The following is a 21,132-nucleotide window of genomic DNA, read 5'->3' on the forward strand; positions in this document are numbered from 1 at the left end:
GTTTGGCTGAGAGTCTCTGCATCTGCTTCAATACCCTGCTGGGTAGAGTCTTTTAGAGAACATCTGTGGTAGGCTCCCAACTTGTTCCCTTTCTTCTACCACTTCTGTTTTCTATCCTGTCTTCCCTTCTGAATGAGAATTAATCATCTTCTCCAGAGTCCTCTCTGCTGTTCAGCTTCTGCAGGTGTGTAGACATCAGCACGTGGGAATGTACTTTGGGAATCAGTCTGGCACTTTCTCAGAAAACTGTGAATACTGCTACCTCAAGACCCAGCTATACCACTTCTGGGCATTTATCCAAAATATGCTCAATCATACAACAAGGACCTTTGCTCAACCATGTTCATAGCAGCTTTATTCATAATAGCCAGAATCTGGAAACAACTTATATGTCCCTCAACTGAAGAATGGATATAGAAATTGTGGTACATTTACACAATGGAATATTACTCAGCTATTAAAAACAAGGAATCCATGAAATTTGCAGGCATATGGATGGAACTAGAAAAGATCATCCTGAGTGAGGTAATCCAAAGGCAGAAATTAATGTGTGGTGTGTGCTCACTTATAAGTGGATGTTGGCCATATAATGTGGGAAAGACATGCTGAAGTCTACAGACCTGGAAAAGTAACTGTCTTTATATAAATAAACATGTGCCCTGCAAGCAGTTCTGGGCTTCAAACACCTAAATAAATTTGAGAGTGACCTTAATTAGCTAAGTCAGTTAATTAATTGAAGTATCTTTACCTTTTATCATTTCATAGCCTTTGCTGGAGGCAGAAAGCACTTTCAGTTTCTATACTGACTTAGGTCACACAACCAGTATGGTACAGAAGCACATAATGGCTTTTGAACTTATAAAAGCAAGCAAGTAAAGGTATATATTTGGTCCTTGCTGTAGTGCAAATTATTACTCTTGAGGATAGTTGAGAAATGTGTCCACTTTCCCTAATTTATCTATATGTAATAATCATATGATCACAATTTGTTTAAAAACAGCAGATAGGGCCGCATATGCTTTTTAATTTTATTTCAGCTGGATACAGCCAGTCAGAACATTCTTGCGTTTATCCACACTCTCACAAATGTACTTCAAATAAACTGGAATATACATCATAAGTAGAATGTATGTTTGATGTCTTACATATCAGCATTCTCTCATAAATGTTTTGTGAAAATGAGATTTTAATGATTGTAAACTAATTTAGCAAAATTGCAACTGCTCTTTTAGATATTCATTTATTATACTAATGCTATAATTAACACACAAGAGTCTCTGAATATTTAATTCTTTAAGTTAGACTGCTAAGGGTGGGAATATTTTATAATATTCCCCTTCCTCCAAGGCATTATTTGTTCAACTAATCATTTTTATCACTGTGGACTCATACATGCTTCTTTATTTTTTGCTTCACAATCTAATATCATTATTATTTATTTTGAGTTCAAATCATTGTATATTCAGCAACTAAGAGTGTTTTTAGCTCCTTGCTAAAGTGCTCTCTACGTTCAGTCTCCAAGGAGTCTTGTTGCTTTCACTGGATACCAGCCCTTAGATCCAATATCTGGTTTACAGAAACATTTTCCCATAACAGTAGATCCTGAATCTACGATGTCTATCAAGCACTCTCAATAGCACACCTCTGCCATTCTGATTCCATGCCACATTTGGCTTTTTAAAAACAATTATATCTTTGCTTACATGGTAAGTTTAATGGTGTAAAATGTATTACTCAATGCTATCTTTACAATATTTTCTTTAATAACGAAATCAGTTTGTTCAATGGGCTCATATTTATCCGTATCTGCTAGCTGTAGAAGAAAATGACATGCATATATTTCTTTCAATGAACTGAGTGATTTCTAATATGTATTGTACATCTGACATGACAGGTACTGTCTGATATTTTTACAAAATCACTGTTAGTGATTCTTTTTTTATTTTTTCATTAATTTATTTGTTATTTTTACATCCTAATTGCAACTCCACTCCCTCCTCACCTCCTAGTCCCACTCTCTCACCCACTTCTTCCATACCTCCCCCAACCCCAGTAGCTCTGCTAGGATCCAGAGGAAGGCAACAGAGTCTAAGACAGAGACAGCCCCAACTTCAATTGTTAGGGGACCCACTTGAGGGCCAAGCAGCCCATCAGCTTCATGATTCTTAAACCAATTTTTTCCCCATTTATTTGTTATTTGTGCTGTGGGGAACATACCATGGCATGCATGGCATAGATGGTCAGAAGACAATCTATGGAGTGGTGGCTCCCTCCTTCCACTAAATGAGTCCTGGGGTCAAACTCAGGTCATCAGGCTTGGTGGCAAGGGCTTCTATGCCCTGAGACACCTTGCTGACCCTGCTAGTGATGCCTTACAGCATGGTTCTTTATAAGTGAAAATCTGCAAACATTTTTAAACCATTGCTGGGATTTTGTTATGTAAAATGTTTAGATTGCTCTTTGTAGTATGATACAGTTTTAAATTTCATAGTGTAAATCAAACTTAGGCTGGATTTCATTTCATTGTTCACATTTTCCTTCCTAGCCTTCATTTGTGTGCTTTGCTGATATGCATTTACAACAGTTACCCTGAGAGTCTCTAAGATGCCAGTGTGCCTGTCCTTTCCTCTCTGTTTGCATATGTTTCTTTCCAGAGCTATTTTTTTCTTTTTACAGCATATTAATATAGCAGCATTGTTTTACATTTGTCATGATTGCTCTTCCACTGGAATGTTTACTTCATGTTGAGCTACAGTGTTGACTTGCTTTACAGGTTTCTTTCAACATGAATATAAATAGTACTGGAAGAAAGCTTAGGATCTCTACTGTTTAGATTTAAATAATGAAATATATTTTCTGAAGGCCTGCATTTATGTTTGTGTGAATGTAAGTGTGTATCTATGTGTATGTATGTGTATGTATACAGTATATGTATGTTATGTATACATGTATATGTGTACATTTGTGTGTGTATATATCTCTGTGTTGAATGTATGTATATATGTACATGTGTGTTGTGTATATATGTATGTGTGTATACATTTGTGTGTGTTTGTGTATCTATGTGTGAGTGTCTAAGTGAACACAGAGAGCCCCTTTACTTTCAGTGCATGTAAACACAATTATGGACATCTCTCTGCGTAAAGCCACATGCCTTCAATTTCATAATAAATTGAGGCTGCAAAGATTAAATCAGAGAATATTAAACTCTTAGGTTTTGATGTGAACTTAATGATTATATAATTAAACCTCCTGAATTATGTTAAGACGCTTACCTACAGTATCTCTGCCAATTCCAGCCCAGGCTGCAATGCACAGCTGTGGTTACAGGAAACACCATTTTGTTTTCTAGTGCATTAAATTCCAGACAGTGATCCAAATATGCTTCCTTTAATTCTGCCCACTGGCCCAGATGCAATCCTTTGCAATAAATAGAACAATTTTATGGTTTTTTTTCCCACATTAAGCCAAAATTATATCTGAAAGCAACCATCATGTTGTGTTTGAATTGATACGTTTTAGAGCATTTTTCACAGGAATAGCCTCAAGACCTCAGCAGTTGCTTTTCTCAAAGGCTTTGTTCATTTGTCTTTTTTTTTCCCCAGAATTAAGACTGGTACCATATCCTCTTGTCACTACAGAGAGATATAGAGAGTCACTTCCCTACTCTTAGTTACTGCTGATATTAATGATATCTAACCCATGGCAGCTGCTTGGGCAGCCACTTCTTATTAGAAATAATATGGATAGGCATAAGCCTTCCTAGACTGACTTATTTGTGTGTTTTCAAGATTTAAGAAATATTTAAGCACCACTCTGTGCTAGATATTGTGAAATATTATTGGCTTCAGGAGATTAAGATGACTTATCTTGATGCCGCTGCAGAGATGGATGCCCAAGCATGACTGTAGTGTGAAACGGTGTTAAGGTGCACTCTAATAAATACTTGCTTTTTTGCATCCATCATATCTACTGTCCCACTCAGGCTTATTTTATTCACATTTCATACACATCCCTTTCTACCCATAACATCATTGGCAAGAATGATTGGAAAACAGAATTGAGTACAAGTCCTGAAACACAAGGCCAAAAGAACTGTATCTATTTGAATATCTTTGTTGATCCTTGCTCTTTAGGAGATTCATTTGGTCACCCAAATAGTCACCCACTGAAGTTGTTGTATAGCCTTCATTTCTCTGTCTTGCCCAGGTGCATTGTGGTATCCTGTGAAACTGGACTTTTTTTGTCCTAATGTACTAAACTTTGAGCATTTTCAATCCAGCAGTGAGGTTCCTGCACTATAGTATATGTTTGTGAAGCCATGCTGTCACAGAGTTAGCATAGTTCATGATGTCAATCCCAGGTATCTAAAGACTGATAAGAATCACATTCACAGCTCACATGACTGCTCACATGTATGGGACAGTAGACTGTGCTCACATGTACAGGAAAGTATACTTTCAAGCCATCTTTTTCCCCTTCCCTCTTCATGACAATCCTTTGGGGGCAGATTTGGCATTCCCCATTCCATAGACAGAATTAACAATTTATCTAAAAATCTCAGCATTTTGATTCCAGTCTGGACAAAAGGCTTCCTACCTGGGTGATTAAGTCAGAAAAAATTTGGGGTTCTTAGACTGGCTCTTGGAAAAAGGTGTATGCATTTCAGTGGTCGCTGCCCCTGTGGACTCCTCTGTCTGTGTCTTTGCTTGGTGTTTTAAGGTGCTCTGTCTAGTCACAGGTCAGCATCACTTGTTTGCTAACCCTTCCCCTATTTTTCAAGTGCCCATCATTTTTACCCTATGTGTCTAGTTGCAGGGTTTTGTCATGTTCTTCTTCCTCACTGTTTCATCCTTCATACTAAGACACCAAGGACCCGGAAGAACTCACCTTGTGCTTGTCACTGCTAGACCTTGAAAGGAGCTGCTGCTTCTCCCATAGGCCATTACACCCTTCACCGAACCTTCCTTGAGGTGGCTTCATGGAGTCAGGGTAACTGATTCTTCCCCAAGGAGAACTCAGTGCTCTGAGCTTAATGTGCTGTGGTTGCGTACTGAAATTCCTGGTGACATCACTGGGTTTCTTTCATCAGTGAAGTTCAGTGGGAAAATGGAGCCTGTGCCAGGACTTGGGAATATGATTCATGAGTTCTACCATATCCTCACCTATGGATGCTTTGGCAGTGTATGCCCAACCTTTCCATCACTATCTGGTCAGAAGGACTTCACATGTCCACCTGCCTGAGGGATATTATATTTGCTGTGGAGTCATGGTCAGCCTGGCGTCTTTGAGGCTTGGCACTCACATACCTCCATGCCCAACGGAGTGTGACATGAGCAAGTGAATTAAAACTTCCAACCACTGTGACGGGTCAGCAACGGCAGCACTGAGGAAGAAAAGAGAAAGCTTGTTTACAGCTTTTTAAATAAAGCCCCAGGATTTTAGTTTTTTTCACTGGTTTTGCCCAATTATATAGCTACACTTTTTGTAGAGCTTGCAAACACAAAGGCACAAAGGCATCATGCAGGAAAATAAGAACAAATCCAGGGAATGAATGGAAACTAGACCAAACTAGCAGATAGCCTCTCTTCAGAAGTGGTCACGGTTCTGACTCCAGCCTGCCATTCCCTCAGTGGGATATGGACAAGCCAAAAGTTATCATCACTTACGATTTTTTAAGCATATTAGAAATTTTATATAATACATCTCAAGTTTTAAGGGCTCAAAATTATTAAAACACGTGAAAGCCACGTAAGATGTATTCTCAGTCTGAATAAGACTGGCTCATTGGCAATTCTTTTGGAACGACCAAGTCTCTGACTACATGTTGTTCTAAATGCCAGCCCCACTAGGTTCAGCTTTGTGAGAAAAATGCCAAGCATTGCAATTTATCGCTGAATCTCCAGCATACAATATTATTACTGATGAATAATGAGTGCTTTGTATGACAGAATAAAGATGCCATCACTGTCTCTGCATCTACCACCCACCAGAAATGCTCAGTTTATGTCTTCAATGTGTGTACACGTTTATACATATGTAAAGGTACTTATCGCCTAAGAACTGGGGCTTTATAATAGGTAATTGTTTTAGTGCCTTATCATAAAAAAAGGCTTGATATCTTAAAGGGGCTTAAAAAGTATTATTGAATTGTATGGGTTTCTATATATTGAACGGCCACAATCTCATTGTAACATATACATCATTGTGTTGAGATTTAAAAATTAATTGTTGAGTAGCTAAAATGACTTCTATACTATAATTTTAATCACTTGATAGATGTATTAAGATCTAAGAGAACCACACCTGTTATCTATAATGATAAAAATTGAATAACATTTGAACAAGAGATCATTTTGAATTGAATATTCCTCTCAGAAAATTATTGTTTTATTTTAAAATCATACAATTACATATTAAGATATAGCATAGCTACAGACTACACTCAGAAGATACTTAGCAGGTGTAGAATATCGTGTTTACTTGTGAGTCTACACTAACCTTTGGAAAACCATTGAAATTCTTGGAGCCTTACTTTCTTTTTCAGCCAAATGGTGATAATAATAATAATAATAATAATAATAATAATAATAATAATGGAAAAATTTAATTCTAAACTTGTATGAGGAAAAGAGATATCATGTGTTTCTAAAGTTGCTCAACATATTTTATTTGGGTGGCTGTTGTGTGCCAGGCACTATTTTAGACACAGAAGATAAAGCTATGAAGAAAGCAGGCAGAACACTCCTCAAGTGTGTGTTTTAGTAGGTAACAGATGTTGGAAACTAACATGAGGGAGGGGGAGCAGAAAAGGTGCATTATGGGTTGATGGGGACAAAGTTATTGGAAAATATGAAGCAAGTAAAAGCATTTTGAAGTGATTGGGGTTGTGAAAAGACTTCGTTTATAAGTTAATGTTTGGGCAAAGACACAGGAGCTAAAGGGGATCAGCATGGATATCTGGAGTAAAGGATTACTGAATGTAGAAAACATTGGGGACATGTCCTAGCCATATCCAGAAAATATCACAGCTAGAGTAACAATGAGTCAAATGAGAGGCAAGCAAGAAAAAAAATGAAATTCAAGTGGTAAACTCAGAGAGGAAGCATTGTTGACATCTCTATAGATTCTATTTTACTCTTAGAAAACTGTGGAGCAGTTGAGAAGATTAAAAGTGATTAACCCAATGCAACCTAGATAGTAATACAGAGTTTTACATTGCAATTGGATTGTAAGTGGAAAGCATCAAAGCTGGTACAAACAAGTAAGAAATCCAGTGCAATTATATAGGTGAGAGTTCCTAAAGAGGGAGGGGATAAATCCACACTGAGAGTCTATGCCTATTTTAACTGTTATTACAATGAGGTTTTCTGATATTTCAAACAGAAACATGACATCAAAAATAACTAAAAATGTTTGGTTGGAGCAACTGAAATTATGAATGGTCCATGTATGAGTTATAGAAAATTCTAGATGGGATAAAAGTTGTGGAAAGGAATGTAGGAATTTATCTAGACAGCGTTAAGTTGGACATGCAGATATCAGCTGTGGCATTTGATACAAGAAACCGAAGTTCCAACAAATAGATAATAATATATTCTAGAATATCAATGACATGTGAACTGTTCACAGAATAAGGACTTCAACTATAGATTATTCCTGAGGAAACATCAGTACTAGTAGATAAGAAAGAAGTAGAAGCAGCAACATTTTATTTGAAATATCACTGGCAAATTAGGACTCACAGCATCCTGCAAGCCAGGATTAAACACACTGAGAAAAACTGGATTGAGGAATGACTTTGAACTTAGCATTGTGGAAGTCCTTTGTGGCAATGAGTAGTGTGGTTTTATGTTAGTAGGTAGGAATGAAAGCCACAGTGGAGGAGACTAAGAAAAAGACAAAGCAAAGGAGCTGGAGACAATTGTAAGTTCATTTAAGGAGGATGACCAATAAAGAAAACAGAAACACGGTGAGAACTATGGTGGGAAGTGCAGTCAACTTAGTGCTGTGTTTTAAAGTCAAAGAGATAAATACAGTAATCATGAGAATTTATTTCTGGGAATAAATCAATACAAAAATGCAGGCTTAGGAGGAAGGAAAGAGCCTAACCAGAATGATGCTCCTATGTGGGTGTTAGTGATGAATTCTAGTGCGTGCAGAAAAGAGTTGATGATCTACACTAAAGAGTTCAATCTATCATCAGCAGTAGGAGGAAAATAAAGACACAAAGGGTGAATACTGGCAGAGCATAGAGCTACACAATAACAGAGAATAGTGATTATTTCAATCGCATTTTCCCAAGGATGCTCACATTACTCATAGGGGCCATGCTCTTCAACCAGGGTAGATGAGATGTAGAGTTGAACTATCCTGTCACCACCAACCTCTATGCATCAGTAGACCCAGGTTCTGGGCTAGATGGGCATTTTCATGATCAGAGATAACCTGGGATAGGGTGAGGAGAGGAGAGATGGTACATAGCATCCAAGAACTACAGGACATGAGACTACTGAGTGAAACACCCTGATAAATGTATGTTCACATTGCTCTGGTTAATTGAGTACATGTTTAACATTAACACATTTAGTCTACTACATTGTTCCATTTTTACATATATAAAGAAAAACAAACTTTGTATACTATGTTCCGCTGACCTTGAAAACAACAGTAACAGAATTAAAAATATTGATCTATGTTAGTAGATCGAGGGTGAAACAGTTAACAGGCCTCTACCTCAGTCACCACAGCATCCACTGTTTTGTCTTCTGAATCTTACATGCTGCTATTGAAATTACAGGAGCCATGTAATGTAGACAGAGTGGTCGTGTCTAGATGTTCCATGACCTCTGGAGCTTGTTTCAAATACTCAGCTTACATGTAGACTAGAGTTATAAGACTTAAGCTTATGTAGAGCCAAAAGTCAAAATAAGACTGAGAAATGTGAGTCTTTGACTCTTCTTGGTCCAGCACAACCTGGATTTGAAGCTTCGTTGCTGCAACCAAGGCAGGTTGTGAATGGATGCAGTTGCTGGAAACTGTCTTAGCTAAATTTACAGAAGGCTTTCAACTAGCTGCTGTGAAATGAGAGGTTTAACCAGGGATTCAGCTGATGCATTTCCTTCACTGTTTTTCTAAAAGCAAGAATGGAAAGTTTTATGACATGACACTCAGCCTGGCAGGGTTCAAATAAACAAGGTCCCTCGACATGAGAGAATGTTGCCTCTTCTCATGCTCATTTGTCTTGAGAAGAAAACCCATTCTAATCCATTTGAAAGTTGTCAACAACAGTCACTTAACACAGCAGACACTAGTGTGATTATATTTTAAGATGTAAGTTTGTCCTTTGCTTGAATACTGTCATGTAGGGAAAACAGGAGGAAAATCATTACTTCACTTCCAGGGCTTCCATTTGTCCTGTTATTCATTGTTTCCAGAATTTTTCTTAACTTTTGGCCCCTTTCTTAGATAATATGGCCTATTATCCTCTATCTTCCTCCATTCCTTGTTCTTACTTTGATTATTTCACACAAGTTTTCCATCAGCTAACATCCACTACAGATGCAAGCTGTATTAGTTACTTTTCTTGTTTTTTGGGTTTTTTTGTTTTGTTTTGTTTTGTTTTGTTTTGTTTTCTTGATAAAAGCAGTTAAAGGCTATGAATCTCAGCATCTGTTTTGATACCCTTCTGGGTAGAGTCTTTCAGAGGCCCTCTGTGATAGGCTCCTGTCCTGTTCCCTGTTTTTTCCCTTTCCTGATGTCCATCTCGTTTGCCTTTCTGAATGAAGATTGATCATCTTACCAGGGTCCTCCTTCTTGATTAGCTTCCTTAGGTGTACAGATTTTAGTATGATTATGCTATATTGTGTGTCTAATATCCACTTACAAGTGAATATATACCATGTGTGTCTTTCTGCTTCTGGGATACCTCACTCAGGATGATCATTTCTAGATCTGACCATTTGCCTCCAAATTTCATGTTTCCTTGTTTTCAATTGCTGAGTAGTATTCCATTGTGTAAATGTACCACAATTTCTGTATCCATTCCTCAACTGAGGGACATTTGGGTTCCAAACTTTTTGCAGAGTGCATGGAATCTTATGAAAGAAGGGGGAGATAGAAAGACCTGGAGGGGACAGGAGCTCCAGAAGGAGAGCAGCAGAACCAAAATATCTGATCACAGAGTTCTTTTCTGAGACTGATTCTCTGAACAAAGAGGTAACTTAGAAGCCCTGCACAGAAGTAGCCCATGGCAGCTCAGTGTCCAAGAGGATTCCCCAATAATAGGAACAGAGACTGTCTGTGACATGAACTCATGGGCTGGCTCTTTGATCGCCTCCACCTGAGGGGGGAGCAGCCATACCAGTCCACAGAGGAAGACAAAGAAGCCAGTCCTGATGAGACCTAATATACTAGGGTCAGATGAAAGGGGAGGAGGACCTCCCTTATCATTGGACTGGGAGAGGGGCATAGGAGAAGAGGAGGGAGGGTAGGATTAGGAGGGGATGGGGGAATGGGCTACTGCTGTGATAGAACGTGAATAAACTGTAATTAATAAAAAATAAAATAAAAATTTAAAAAAACAGTTAAAGAAAGAGCAATGTATTTTGAATTAAAGTTTTAGAAGTTTCAGCTCATGACGGTGAGCAAGGCATGGTATAGCTGAGCTGCTCAGATAATGGCAGTCTGGAAGTAGAGAGTAATGTGCTCATTCCGTTAGGCTTTATCCATTTGCTCTTTGTCTGTCTGATACCTGTCTGTTCTGGTGTAGCCCACACTAGGGGCAGGTCTTCCTTCAGGAGACCTTTGGGGAGGTTCCAGGTATTTGACTTAATAATCTTAGCCACATCAATCCAACTAAATCGAATTTCAAAATTAACAAGCACAGGTAGGAACAGTTCAGTGGGTATAGTGAGTTCCATAAAACCGGACAGTCTGAGTTTTAATTACTGAAACTCACATACAGGTAGGATAGAACTCATTCCACAGTTGTTCTCTGAACTCTGAGAATGTGTTCTGGCATATAGATGCCTGCGCCAGTTATACAATAATAATACATAAAAAAAAAAAAAAATCAACCGGCACAATGTGCAGCATTCATTGCATCAAATTCCTACTTCTCTGGGTCCTTGAGGCATCAGATTAGGAGCACCAATATCACTACACTCCTCACAATACACATACATGCAGTCCGTTGTGGTCCAGCAAAACTGCACTTCTCAAGATAGCTGTGTGAAAGCAAAGCAATAGCACTATGGTTTCGATCTGGATATCTGTTTTGTGGTAAAGGCTTATTCCCTAGTGCACCACCCGTTGGAGGTGATGGAGCCTTGAGGAGGTCAGACCCCATGAGAAGTCTTTACATCATTAGTGATGTGCTCCCAAGACGCATTTGGAAAACAGTTGTCTTTCTTCTCCTCTTTAGCCTCACAGCTTTGAGCAATGTGCTTCTTCTATGCTCTCTGTCATTGTCACAAGGGTGCCTACTATAGAGTAATGGATTTAATCAGCCTTGGACTAGATACTTCAAAGCTTTTAGGCAAAATAGACATTTTTTTCAAGGTCATTATATTTTGACTAAAACAGTAGACAAGGTAAGGAAGCCAAATTAGTACTTGTTAGGGTAAGACAAATGTAAATTGAGCTTTCAGTTCCTGATTAAGAGATAGGAAATGAATCATAAGGTCAAAAAGGGTGGGGGGGAAGGTGCCCAGGAAGAGAATACTTGAAGCATGCAAAAAGAACTTTCAAGCAGTAAAGTCCCAGCAGATATTTTTCTTTTCTCAATTACCCATTGCTATCTGGAATTAACAAGGCTTCTGTGTTCTTTCCGCCTAGGATATGTCTGGATTAGAGGCCTCCAGAGGGCAGGTGTCTAGGTCTATGATTAAAGCTGGTCACATGTATTGACTCATACAAAGAAATTTGCTGTAAGTTTGTGCAGAGGGAAGGCTTCTCCATAATTTCCCTTCCCACACTCATTTTGATGACTAGTATAGTGTTCACATCTTCACACTATAAAGCTTGGTCAACAACACATGTTCACACAGAGGGACTCTGAAAGAGCTGTGTCTTTTGCTGATATAGGATGTGGGCTTTTTAAAGTCAAGGGAAATTCTAGGAGCATAGACACCCATCCCCATCTCCTGTTCTTACCACCCAACCATAAACGTATTTTCACTTCTGTAGTAAGCAGGATTTGTATATAAATAAAGCACATATTGGGTAAGGATTTGGTCTGCTTCCATGTCAAACCATGACGAATTTTGTCAGTTCCCTTTGGAGCTACTCCAGCTGTTTGGCTTCATAGAAGTCCCTGAGAAAATGAACAGAGCTTGGGCATCTTCTCTCTGCTCTTTGTGGAGTATTTAGTGGCTACTCAACCTTTTAGCTTTTCCTCCCCTTCCCCATATCTGAAAAGTTGTGATAACAAAAATAAGAATAGATACATGCTTTTGTGATGTTAATTATTTTAAATGATGAGAGAAAATAAAACACCTGAGAAGAAATTGGCTTAGAAATTGGCAAGACAGCATTACACCTACACTGTTGCTACAGTTGGTTGCTACACGGCCCTTTTATTTTGCTCCCGAGTAACATAAGAGCCATTGAGCTCACAGGACATACACATCCTGTACAGGAAATAGCTGGCGTGTGGAGGGGAGGGAGGGCACCCAGAAGTCAGTCTTTGAATCCTTCAGCTAGTTTCACTTGAATACATTAGAGAAAGCTATAAAGGGCTGGAAAGCAGAAATCTGCCTGGATGGTTTCCAGCTCCCATTACAGAGCTCAGGGCAAGCTCAACTAAGCCACACAGATTTTACGTTTTCCTGGGGAAAAGACTCTGCTTGTTGGTCTCAGGGTTAAGGATATCAGCAAGATTTTATGGAGACACTAAAACATTCTCTTCATGTTTTCCTCTGTCTCTGAAGGAAGTCCATGAGTGCACCACAATTCAGGGACTGCCAAGCTGGCAAACTGTGTGAGGTACTGATGTGGGGGCAAAACCATGCTGCAAGCACAGTTTCCCTGCTTCCTAGAGGTGTCTCACGAATGAGTATGCGTGTTTGCACACACGCTCATACATGTGTGTAAAGTGGGAAAGCTAAACTCAGGAAAGTTTCATGAGTATATTCAGGGATTTTACTTCGACCACATAAAAACATAAAACTGTCTCTTCATGGTTTTTTTATGTGAAGGACAAAACAACCAGTGTACAAATGGAGAAAATGAAAGGATATATAAAACAAATGTGAAGAGTGAGCTCCTCCCCCCAAACAACCATCAGTTTTAACAAGAAAATCAAAGCATAGTTTACTCTTTGTAAAAATGACATTGATGTTCATTACAGCAAACAGGCCATTTTTGACCTGAATTCAGCCTGTGTTTGTCCCATCATAGCCTATTGTGTTCATATCAGAACCTGGGATTTACAGAGTGGGGTGGATGTTGACATGGGAAAGAAACCTGTAGTCATTGCCGTTTGCTGCAATAATTTCCATTATCTCCTGCCTTAGCTGATTGTTTCTCTTTCTAAAACATAAGCGTCTGTTTCCTTTCTGCCTTGTGTGTCTCCATAGAAAGCATAGGGTCATCTTCAAGACATCTTATCATGCACAAACACTTCCAACTGTCCATTCATAACTAATGTGTTTCTATATCTCATTCTTCTTAAAATATAACCATAAGTATATAATTGCCATTTTATATAGAAGGTGAGGTATCATATTAAATGGAGACTGTGGAATTCTGCTATTGGAAGAAGTAGCTCCTGTTTCTCTTGGGCTTGGAGGACCAGTCATTTGTATCCCTCTTCTAGCAGAACTAGAAATGGTCTCTTTCTGTCTTTCTCTTCATTGTTTCCACTTCTATCCCTCTCTACTTTATCCTCCTCTGTCTCCCAGTCTCTCATTTTGAAGTTTATAAGTGGCCTTTGGAGCTTCCATTTTCAAAACCTTTAAGAAAAGTAAACAGCTTTATTTCATTTGAATTGAGAATCTTGTTCAAGGACAAAACCATAGACACTCACGTTAGCTTTTTGTTTCCAGACTAGAAAGAGCATAAGACACCCCTGAACAAACGATTACCCCCTTGACATGGGAGAGTATGATTCAAGGTGCTCAAGCAATAGATACATGTTCTTTGAGAACTATGCAAATATACAAGAAAATGTTTTATTCATTCTTGAATAAAATGAGTGACAAAGTAGTTCTGCTTCAGCCTGATAAAGCAGCTCCACCTACTGCACAAAAGCTGTATTTTCTCCTTGGTAATTGCACAGTGGAAACTCACTACGATAGCACCCATCAAACTGGTTTGTACTTACTTTTCAACACTGAACTATGAGTAAATTTATGGGAATTTACTTATCCTAGTGTCCTCATGTGTAAGGGTGGATGATATCAGCACACACACATACATACATACACACACACACACACACACACACACGACTATTCTTTCATATTTACGGTATCAGGCACAGAATGAGAAGGGATGAGAATATACATAATATAAATATGGAAGATATATAGTAACATAGGACAGTGTTTGTTGGTGCCTGATATGTCATTTATTCTGAAAATAAATGATCTTTCCCATTTTCTTATATAATCAATGGTGTGAGAATTAATAGCTTCAGTTGAACAACTTTTCATATTTCATCCTGAGATATAAGCAGACCCTTTGTCAAATGAATGTAACTATAATAAGCTTTCCTTGAATTTCTTCTGCTCTAGTGTATTTCTTTTTTTTCCAATATTAACATTTAAGCCCACAATATCATTTGGAAAGATGAAACAGAATGTTTTGTTTCATATTGTAATATTTCTCTCTGTGAAGTTGGAAATCACTCATTATCCTTTCAACCATTTGGATTAGGTCATTTAGCTTATTATATCACAGCATCAAATAAATAATAGTAAACAGAGCACAGTCCTCATATGATACTTCTTTATTATTATTTATGGTTCTTTCATGGTCTTAACTGATTATTGACCTTTCAACCCACTCTTGAAGATAAATCCTCTTGTTCTGAGAATATGATGTTATTATAAACTTACTTGGTAACTTCTTTCTCCATCTTCCACCAATCACATTAAGTTGTCTTTGTCATCCCACTATTAAGTAATTTATATTTTAATATAATACCACAATGTTAAAAATTTGTATTTAACATTCCTCAAGACTTTTTATTAAAGTAAATTGAAATAAGATATACTTTCTTCTTATATCATGTATCAGATTAATAATTATGTAGTTGATACATATTAGAAATCTAGACATGTAAGTACCCTAATTGTTTTCAATTGTTATTTTGACTTAAAAAACTACTCAGATGCTAGAGAAATTTCTCAGTGAGTAAACAAAACTTGTGCTGTGAAAAGCTGAAGTGAAGACTTTAGTTTGGATCCAATCTCGCCACTCCTTCTTCATTACTTAAAATTTACAAGACAAAATCCAACAGCACCCCAGAAAGAGGCCAAGATAGTGAGGTATACCTATAGTCTCAACACTTGCAATCAGAGAGAAAGGCTAGAGCCTGGAGCTCATTGGCCAGAGACGTTAACTAATGAGTGAGTAAATGGGAGCAGTAGAGGAAGATGCATGATGTTAACATCTGTCCTTTTTTTTTTTTTTTTTTTTAGTTTCCTAATTGGTAAATTTTATTTATTTTTAAAATTTTACTTTTTTTATAAATTACAGTTTATTCACTTTGTATCCCAGCTGTAGCACCCTCCCTCATCCCCTCCTTATCCTACCCTCCCTCCCTCATCTTCTCCTATGCTCCTCCCCAAGTCCACTGATAGGAGAGGTCCTCCTTCCCTTCCCTCTGACCCTAGCATATCAGGTGTCATGAGGACTGGCTGCATGGCCTTCCTCTGTGACCTGGTTAAGCTGCTTCCCCATCAGGGGGAGGTGATCAAAGAGCCAGCCACTGAGTTCATGTCAGAGATAGTACCTGTTCCCATTACTAGGGAACCCACTTGGAGACTGGGTTGCCATGGGCTACATCTGTGTAGGGGTTGGTTCTAGGTTATCTACATACAGGGTACTTGGTTGGAGTATCATTCTCAGAAAAGACTCCTGGGCCCAGATTTTTTGATTCTGTTGCTCTCCTTGTGGAACTCTCATACCCTCCAGGTCTTTCTATATCCCTCTTCTTTCATAATATTCCCTGCATTCTGCCCAAAATTTGGCTATGAGTCTCAGTGTCTGCTTTGATACCTTTGTGGGTAGAGTCCTTCAGAGGCCTTCTGTGGTAGGTTCCCATCCTGTTCCCTGTTTTCTCCCTCAACCAAAGTCCATCCCATTTGCCTTTCTGAGTGAGGATTGATTATCTTACCCAGGGTCCTCCTTCTTGATTAGTTTCTTTAGATGTACAAATTTTGGCATGATTATCTTATATGTCTAATATCCACTTATAAATGAGTATATACCATGTGCATCTTTCTGCTTCTGGGATGCTTCACTCGGGAGGATCTTCTCTAGCTCCCACCATTTGCTTGCAAATTTCATGATTTCCTTGTTTTTTTTTTAATTTTTATTTTTTATCTTAATTACAGGTTATTTACTTTGTACCTAGCTGAACTCCCTCCCTCATCCCCCCCATCCTACCCTCCCTTCTTTATCTCCTCCCTGCCCCTCTCTAAGTCCACTGATAGGGGAGGTCTTCCTCCCCTTCCATTTGACCATAGTTTATCAGATCTCATCAGGACTGGCTGCAATGTCCTTCTCTGTGGCCTAGCAAGGCTGCTCCTCCCTTGGGGGAGCAGGTCAAAGAGCTCCCCACTGAGTTCATGTCAGAAACAGTCCCTGCTCCTCTTACTAGGGAATGTACTTGGAGACTGAACTACCATGGGATACATCTGAGCAGGGGTTCTAGGTTATATCCATGCATGGTCCTTGGCTGGAGAAACAGTCTCATATAAGACCCCTGTGCTCAGATATGTTTGATCCTTGTGGCACTCCAGTCCACTCCAGATCTTACTAACTCCCCCTTCTTTCATATGATTCTCTGCACTCTCTCCAAGATTTGGTTATGAGTCTCAGCATCTGCTTGATACACTGCTAGGTAGAGTCTTTCAGAGGCATTCTGTGGTAGGCTCCTGTCCTGTTTCTTGTTTTCTCCTACTTCCAATGTCCATCCTAATTGTCTTTCTAAGTAAGGTTTGATCATCTTACCCAGGGTCCTCCTCCTTGCTTATCTTCCTTAGGTGTACAGATCTTAGTATGTTTATCCTATCTATTAGATCTAATATCCACTTATAAGTGAGTATATGCCATGTGTGTCTTTCTGCTTCTAGGATACCTCACTCAGGATGACCTTTTCTAGTTCCCACCATTTGCCTGCAAATTTCATAATTTCCTTGTTTTTAATTGTGTAATGTGTAAATGTGCCACAGTTTCTGTATCCATTCCTCCATTGAGGGACATCTGGGTTGTTTCCAAGTTCTGGCTATTACAAATAAAGGGGCTAAAAATATGGTTGAACAAATGCTCTTGTTGTGTACTTGAGCATCTTTTGGATTTATGCCTAGGAGTGGTCTAGCTGGATCTTGAGGTATCACTATTTCTAATTGTCTGAGAAAGTGCCAGATTGATTTCCAAAGTGGTTGTACAAGTTTGCATTCCCCTCAGCAATGGAGGAGGGTTCCACTTTCTCCATAACCTCTCCAGCATGTGTTGTCACTTGAGTTTTTTATTTTAGCCATTCTGATGGGTGTCAGATGAAATCTCAGTGTTGTTTTGATTTGCATTTCCCGGATGACTAAGCATGTTAGACATTTCTTTAAGTGTTTCTCTGCCATTAGATATTTCTCTATTGAGAATTCTTTGTTTAGCCCTGTACCCCATTCTTAATTGAATTACTTTATTTGTTGCTGTTTAACTTCTTGAGTTCTTTATATATTCTGGATATTAGCCCTCTGTCAGATATAGGGTTTGTAAAGATCCATTCCCAATCTGTAGGCTGTCATTTTGTTCTGATGACAGTTTCCTTTGCTTTACATAAGCTTTTAAGTTTCATGAGGTCTTATTTATTGATTGTTGATCTTAGAGCCTGTGGTGTTGGTATTCTGTTCAGGAAGTTGTCTCCTCTGCCAATGAGTGCTAGGTTCTTCCCCACTTTTTCTTCTAATAGGTTTAGTGTGTCTGGTTTTATGTTGAGTTCTTTGATCTCATCAAAATACCAACACATTTCTTTACCCACCTTGAAAGAACAATTCTCAATTTCATATGGAAAAACAAACAAACAAAAAAACCCCACAGAATTGCTAATACAAACCTATACAACAGATCATTTGGAGGTATCTCCATCCCTGATCTCAAGCTGTACTACCAAACAATAGTAATAAACTGCATGGTACTGGAATAGAAACAGAATTATGGATCAATGTAATCGAATAGAAGATCTAGAAATATACCCACACAGGTAGAGATACTTGATTTTTGACAAAGAAGCCAAAACCATACAATGGAAAAACAAAAACAAAACAACATCTTCAACAAATGGTGCTGGTCTAACTGGATGTCTACATGTAGAAAAATGCAAATAGATCCATATTTATCACCCTGCACAAAACTAAAGTCCAAGTGGATCAAAGACCTCAACATCTGTCTTCTACACAGGGACAGAGACACACATACCTATACACACATGCATATAAGTTGTACACATACACAAAGTCACATGAGTAATTATTTAAAACACTATTTGAAACTCTAACAATGTCAAAAGTTTAGCTTTCTCATATGTACCTGTATTTTACTAAAACACATACCATATTTGTCGTAAATTGACCCATTCCTTGATAAATTGGGTTTTCTGCTAAAAGCTGGACCTCTGCTAGTTTCTGGAGATTTGATATTAAAAAAAAAAAAAAAAACAAAACAACAACAACAAAAAAAAACAATAGTCTTTACCTCACTGAGCTTTTTTAAAGGTTTTCACAGAAGTAACATAATGGAGCTACACAGAAAGGGACGACCACACCCAAGCTTCAGGAAAGACCAAAATCTGAGGGAGCTGATTTCCTTGAGGATAGAAGTTTCAAACTAAGTTTTTTATCTTCAGAGAAGATAAACTGTCAGAAAGATAAATAGAGAAAAAGAAAGCATCTGTCATAAGAATACCTGCACTCAAAGTTTATGAAAGAAGGGGGAGATAGAAAGACCTGGCAGGGACAGGAGCTCCACAAGGAGACCAACAGAGCCATAAAAATGAGCCATTGGAACTCTTCAGAGACTGATATCCCAACCAAGAACAATGCATGGAGACAACCTAAAACCCAGGCTCAGAGGTAGCCCACAGTCTCAGTCTCCAAGTGTATTCCCTAATAAGGGGAGCAGGGGCTTTCTCTGGCATGAACTCAGTGCAGACTCTGATCACCTCTCCCTGGGGTGCAGCCTTGCCAGGCCACATAGGAAGACAATGCAGCCAGTCCTGATGAGACCTGATAGGACAGAGTCAAATAGAAGGGGAGGAGGACTTCCCCTATCATTGGACTAGGGGAGGGGCATAGGGGAAGGTGTGGGAGGGTGAGGGAGGGTGGCATTGGGAGGAAATGAGGGAGGGTGCTACAGCTGGGATACAAAGTGAATAAACTGTAATAAATGATAATAACAAAAACCTTATTTAAAAAAAGAAAACTTCTGGAAGAGAGAATGTTTTCAAAACCCCTGGGGTGAGAAAGTAGGGTAGGTTGGGGGATATTTTAATACTCTTAGAACTCAACACTGCGAGCAGTTTTCTACAGTGATACTTGATAAGCGTGCAGAGGTCAGATTGTGGAGGATTCTTCAGTAACTTGGACTTATTCTCCACGTGATTGTCGTGCTTGATTGGCTTTTGTGGCTTTATGTATTCTATATAAAGGGAGGGAAAAATGAGATGGAATTCAAACTGATTAAAAAGCTTCTATCCACATTACAGAGGAAGGACATGAGCTAAGTATGATGGAAGGAGGAAGAGAGTAAACTGGGGCAAAACCAGGAATGTATCCTAGGGATAACAGTGCCTGTTTGGTAGAACAAGGGGAAGATTAGCAGATGAGCCACTATGGGAGAAAACCCTATTTGATGGTGAAGTTTCTATGAAATCTTTGGCAGAAATCCAACAAAATTTCTGTCTCCAGCATAAAAAGAAATGGATGCCTTTAACAGCCCGACAGGCACTGTCCACATTAGGGAAGAGGGAAGCAGAAAGTTAGCCCACGGTCATGTCTGATACATGTCTAGGTGCACAGATCCAGGAGGAAACTGCCTGTAGACTTTTGAGTTCCGGGGAGTCACAGGACTTAGTGATATTCAACCCTAATCTTCATGAGTCTTTGATAGGCTGTATAAGTTCACTAAACATGTTGGTTCCACACTCAGAGACTGTTTCTCTTCTTCCCCACACTCCCTGTCACAGAGGACTGGTATGAACAGCTGCACCCCCTCATCCTTACCCTGAAGGAGTGCATGGGAGAAGTGGTGAGCCGGGCGAAGCAATCCCTGACATTTGTGCTGCTTCAGGAACTCGCCTACAGCCTGCCGCAGTGTCTGATGCTGACTCTGAGGAGAGACATTGTCTTCAGTCAGGCGGTGGGTGCCTGCTTCTGTTCCTATGGAGCGGTGTTGAGCTGTTCATGTCCCATCCTTAATAAGAGTAGAGCTCTTTTCAGGCTTTTATTTTTAAAGATCTTTTTTGAAATTCTGGTACCTAGGTTTTGTTTATATGAATAAATTGGGTATTTCTTTCTTAAAAGACACACAGCTCAATATGAAATGTGTATTTTGCTTGAACATTGGATGGAGTCTGTGAGGAAGAGATACTGTCCCTTGTTTCATTGTCCTGGGACAGCCTGTGGGTGAAAAGGAAGGGGCTGTTGCCCTGCACTGCAACAGCTCAGCAAACGGGATGTTTGTATATAAACCTTTAGTTATTCAGCTTCCTCATAAGTCTCAAGACAGGGTTTCACATTCATCTATTCATTCACTTATAAGTTTGCAAGGCTGCAAGACTAGTTCATAAGATCGGCAGAACTATTCTCGTTGCCTATATCCAACCCTAATCACTACTCCAAGACCAACTCTACCACCAGGGCAGGGCCCCCTGCTTTCCTTTTCCTTCCATCTTTCCTCCACACA

At 39.0% G+C, this 21,132-nt stretch overlaps 1 protein-coding gene across 11 annotated transcripts in view; it reads left to right on the plus strand.

Annotated features, from left to right (window-relative positions):
• Positions 1–21,132, plus strand: part of Inpp4b (inositol polyphosphate-4-phosphatase type II B) — a 796,958-nt gene that overhangs the window by 684,094 nt on the left and 91,732 nt on the right. For all 11 annotated transcript variants that reach the window (XM_060393235.1, XM_060393232.1, XM_060393233.1 and 8 more), the window contains one exon: positions 20,414–20,586. In XM_060393235.1, coding sequence (XP_060249218.1) covers positions 20,414–20,586 — 173 coding nt within the window. The remainder of the gene's footprint in view (positions 1–20,413; positions 20,587–21,132) is intronic.

The sequence above is a fragment of the Meriones unguiculatus genome, chromosome 10, assembly GCF_030254825.1.
Source record: "Meriones unguiculatus strain TT.TT164.6M chromosome 10, Bangor_MerUng_6.1, whole genome shotgun sequence".
Lineage (NCBI taxonomy): Eukaryota > Metazoa > Chordata > Mammalia > Rodentia > Muridae > Meriones > Meriones unguiculatus.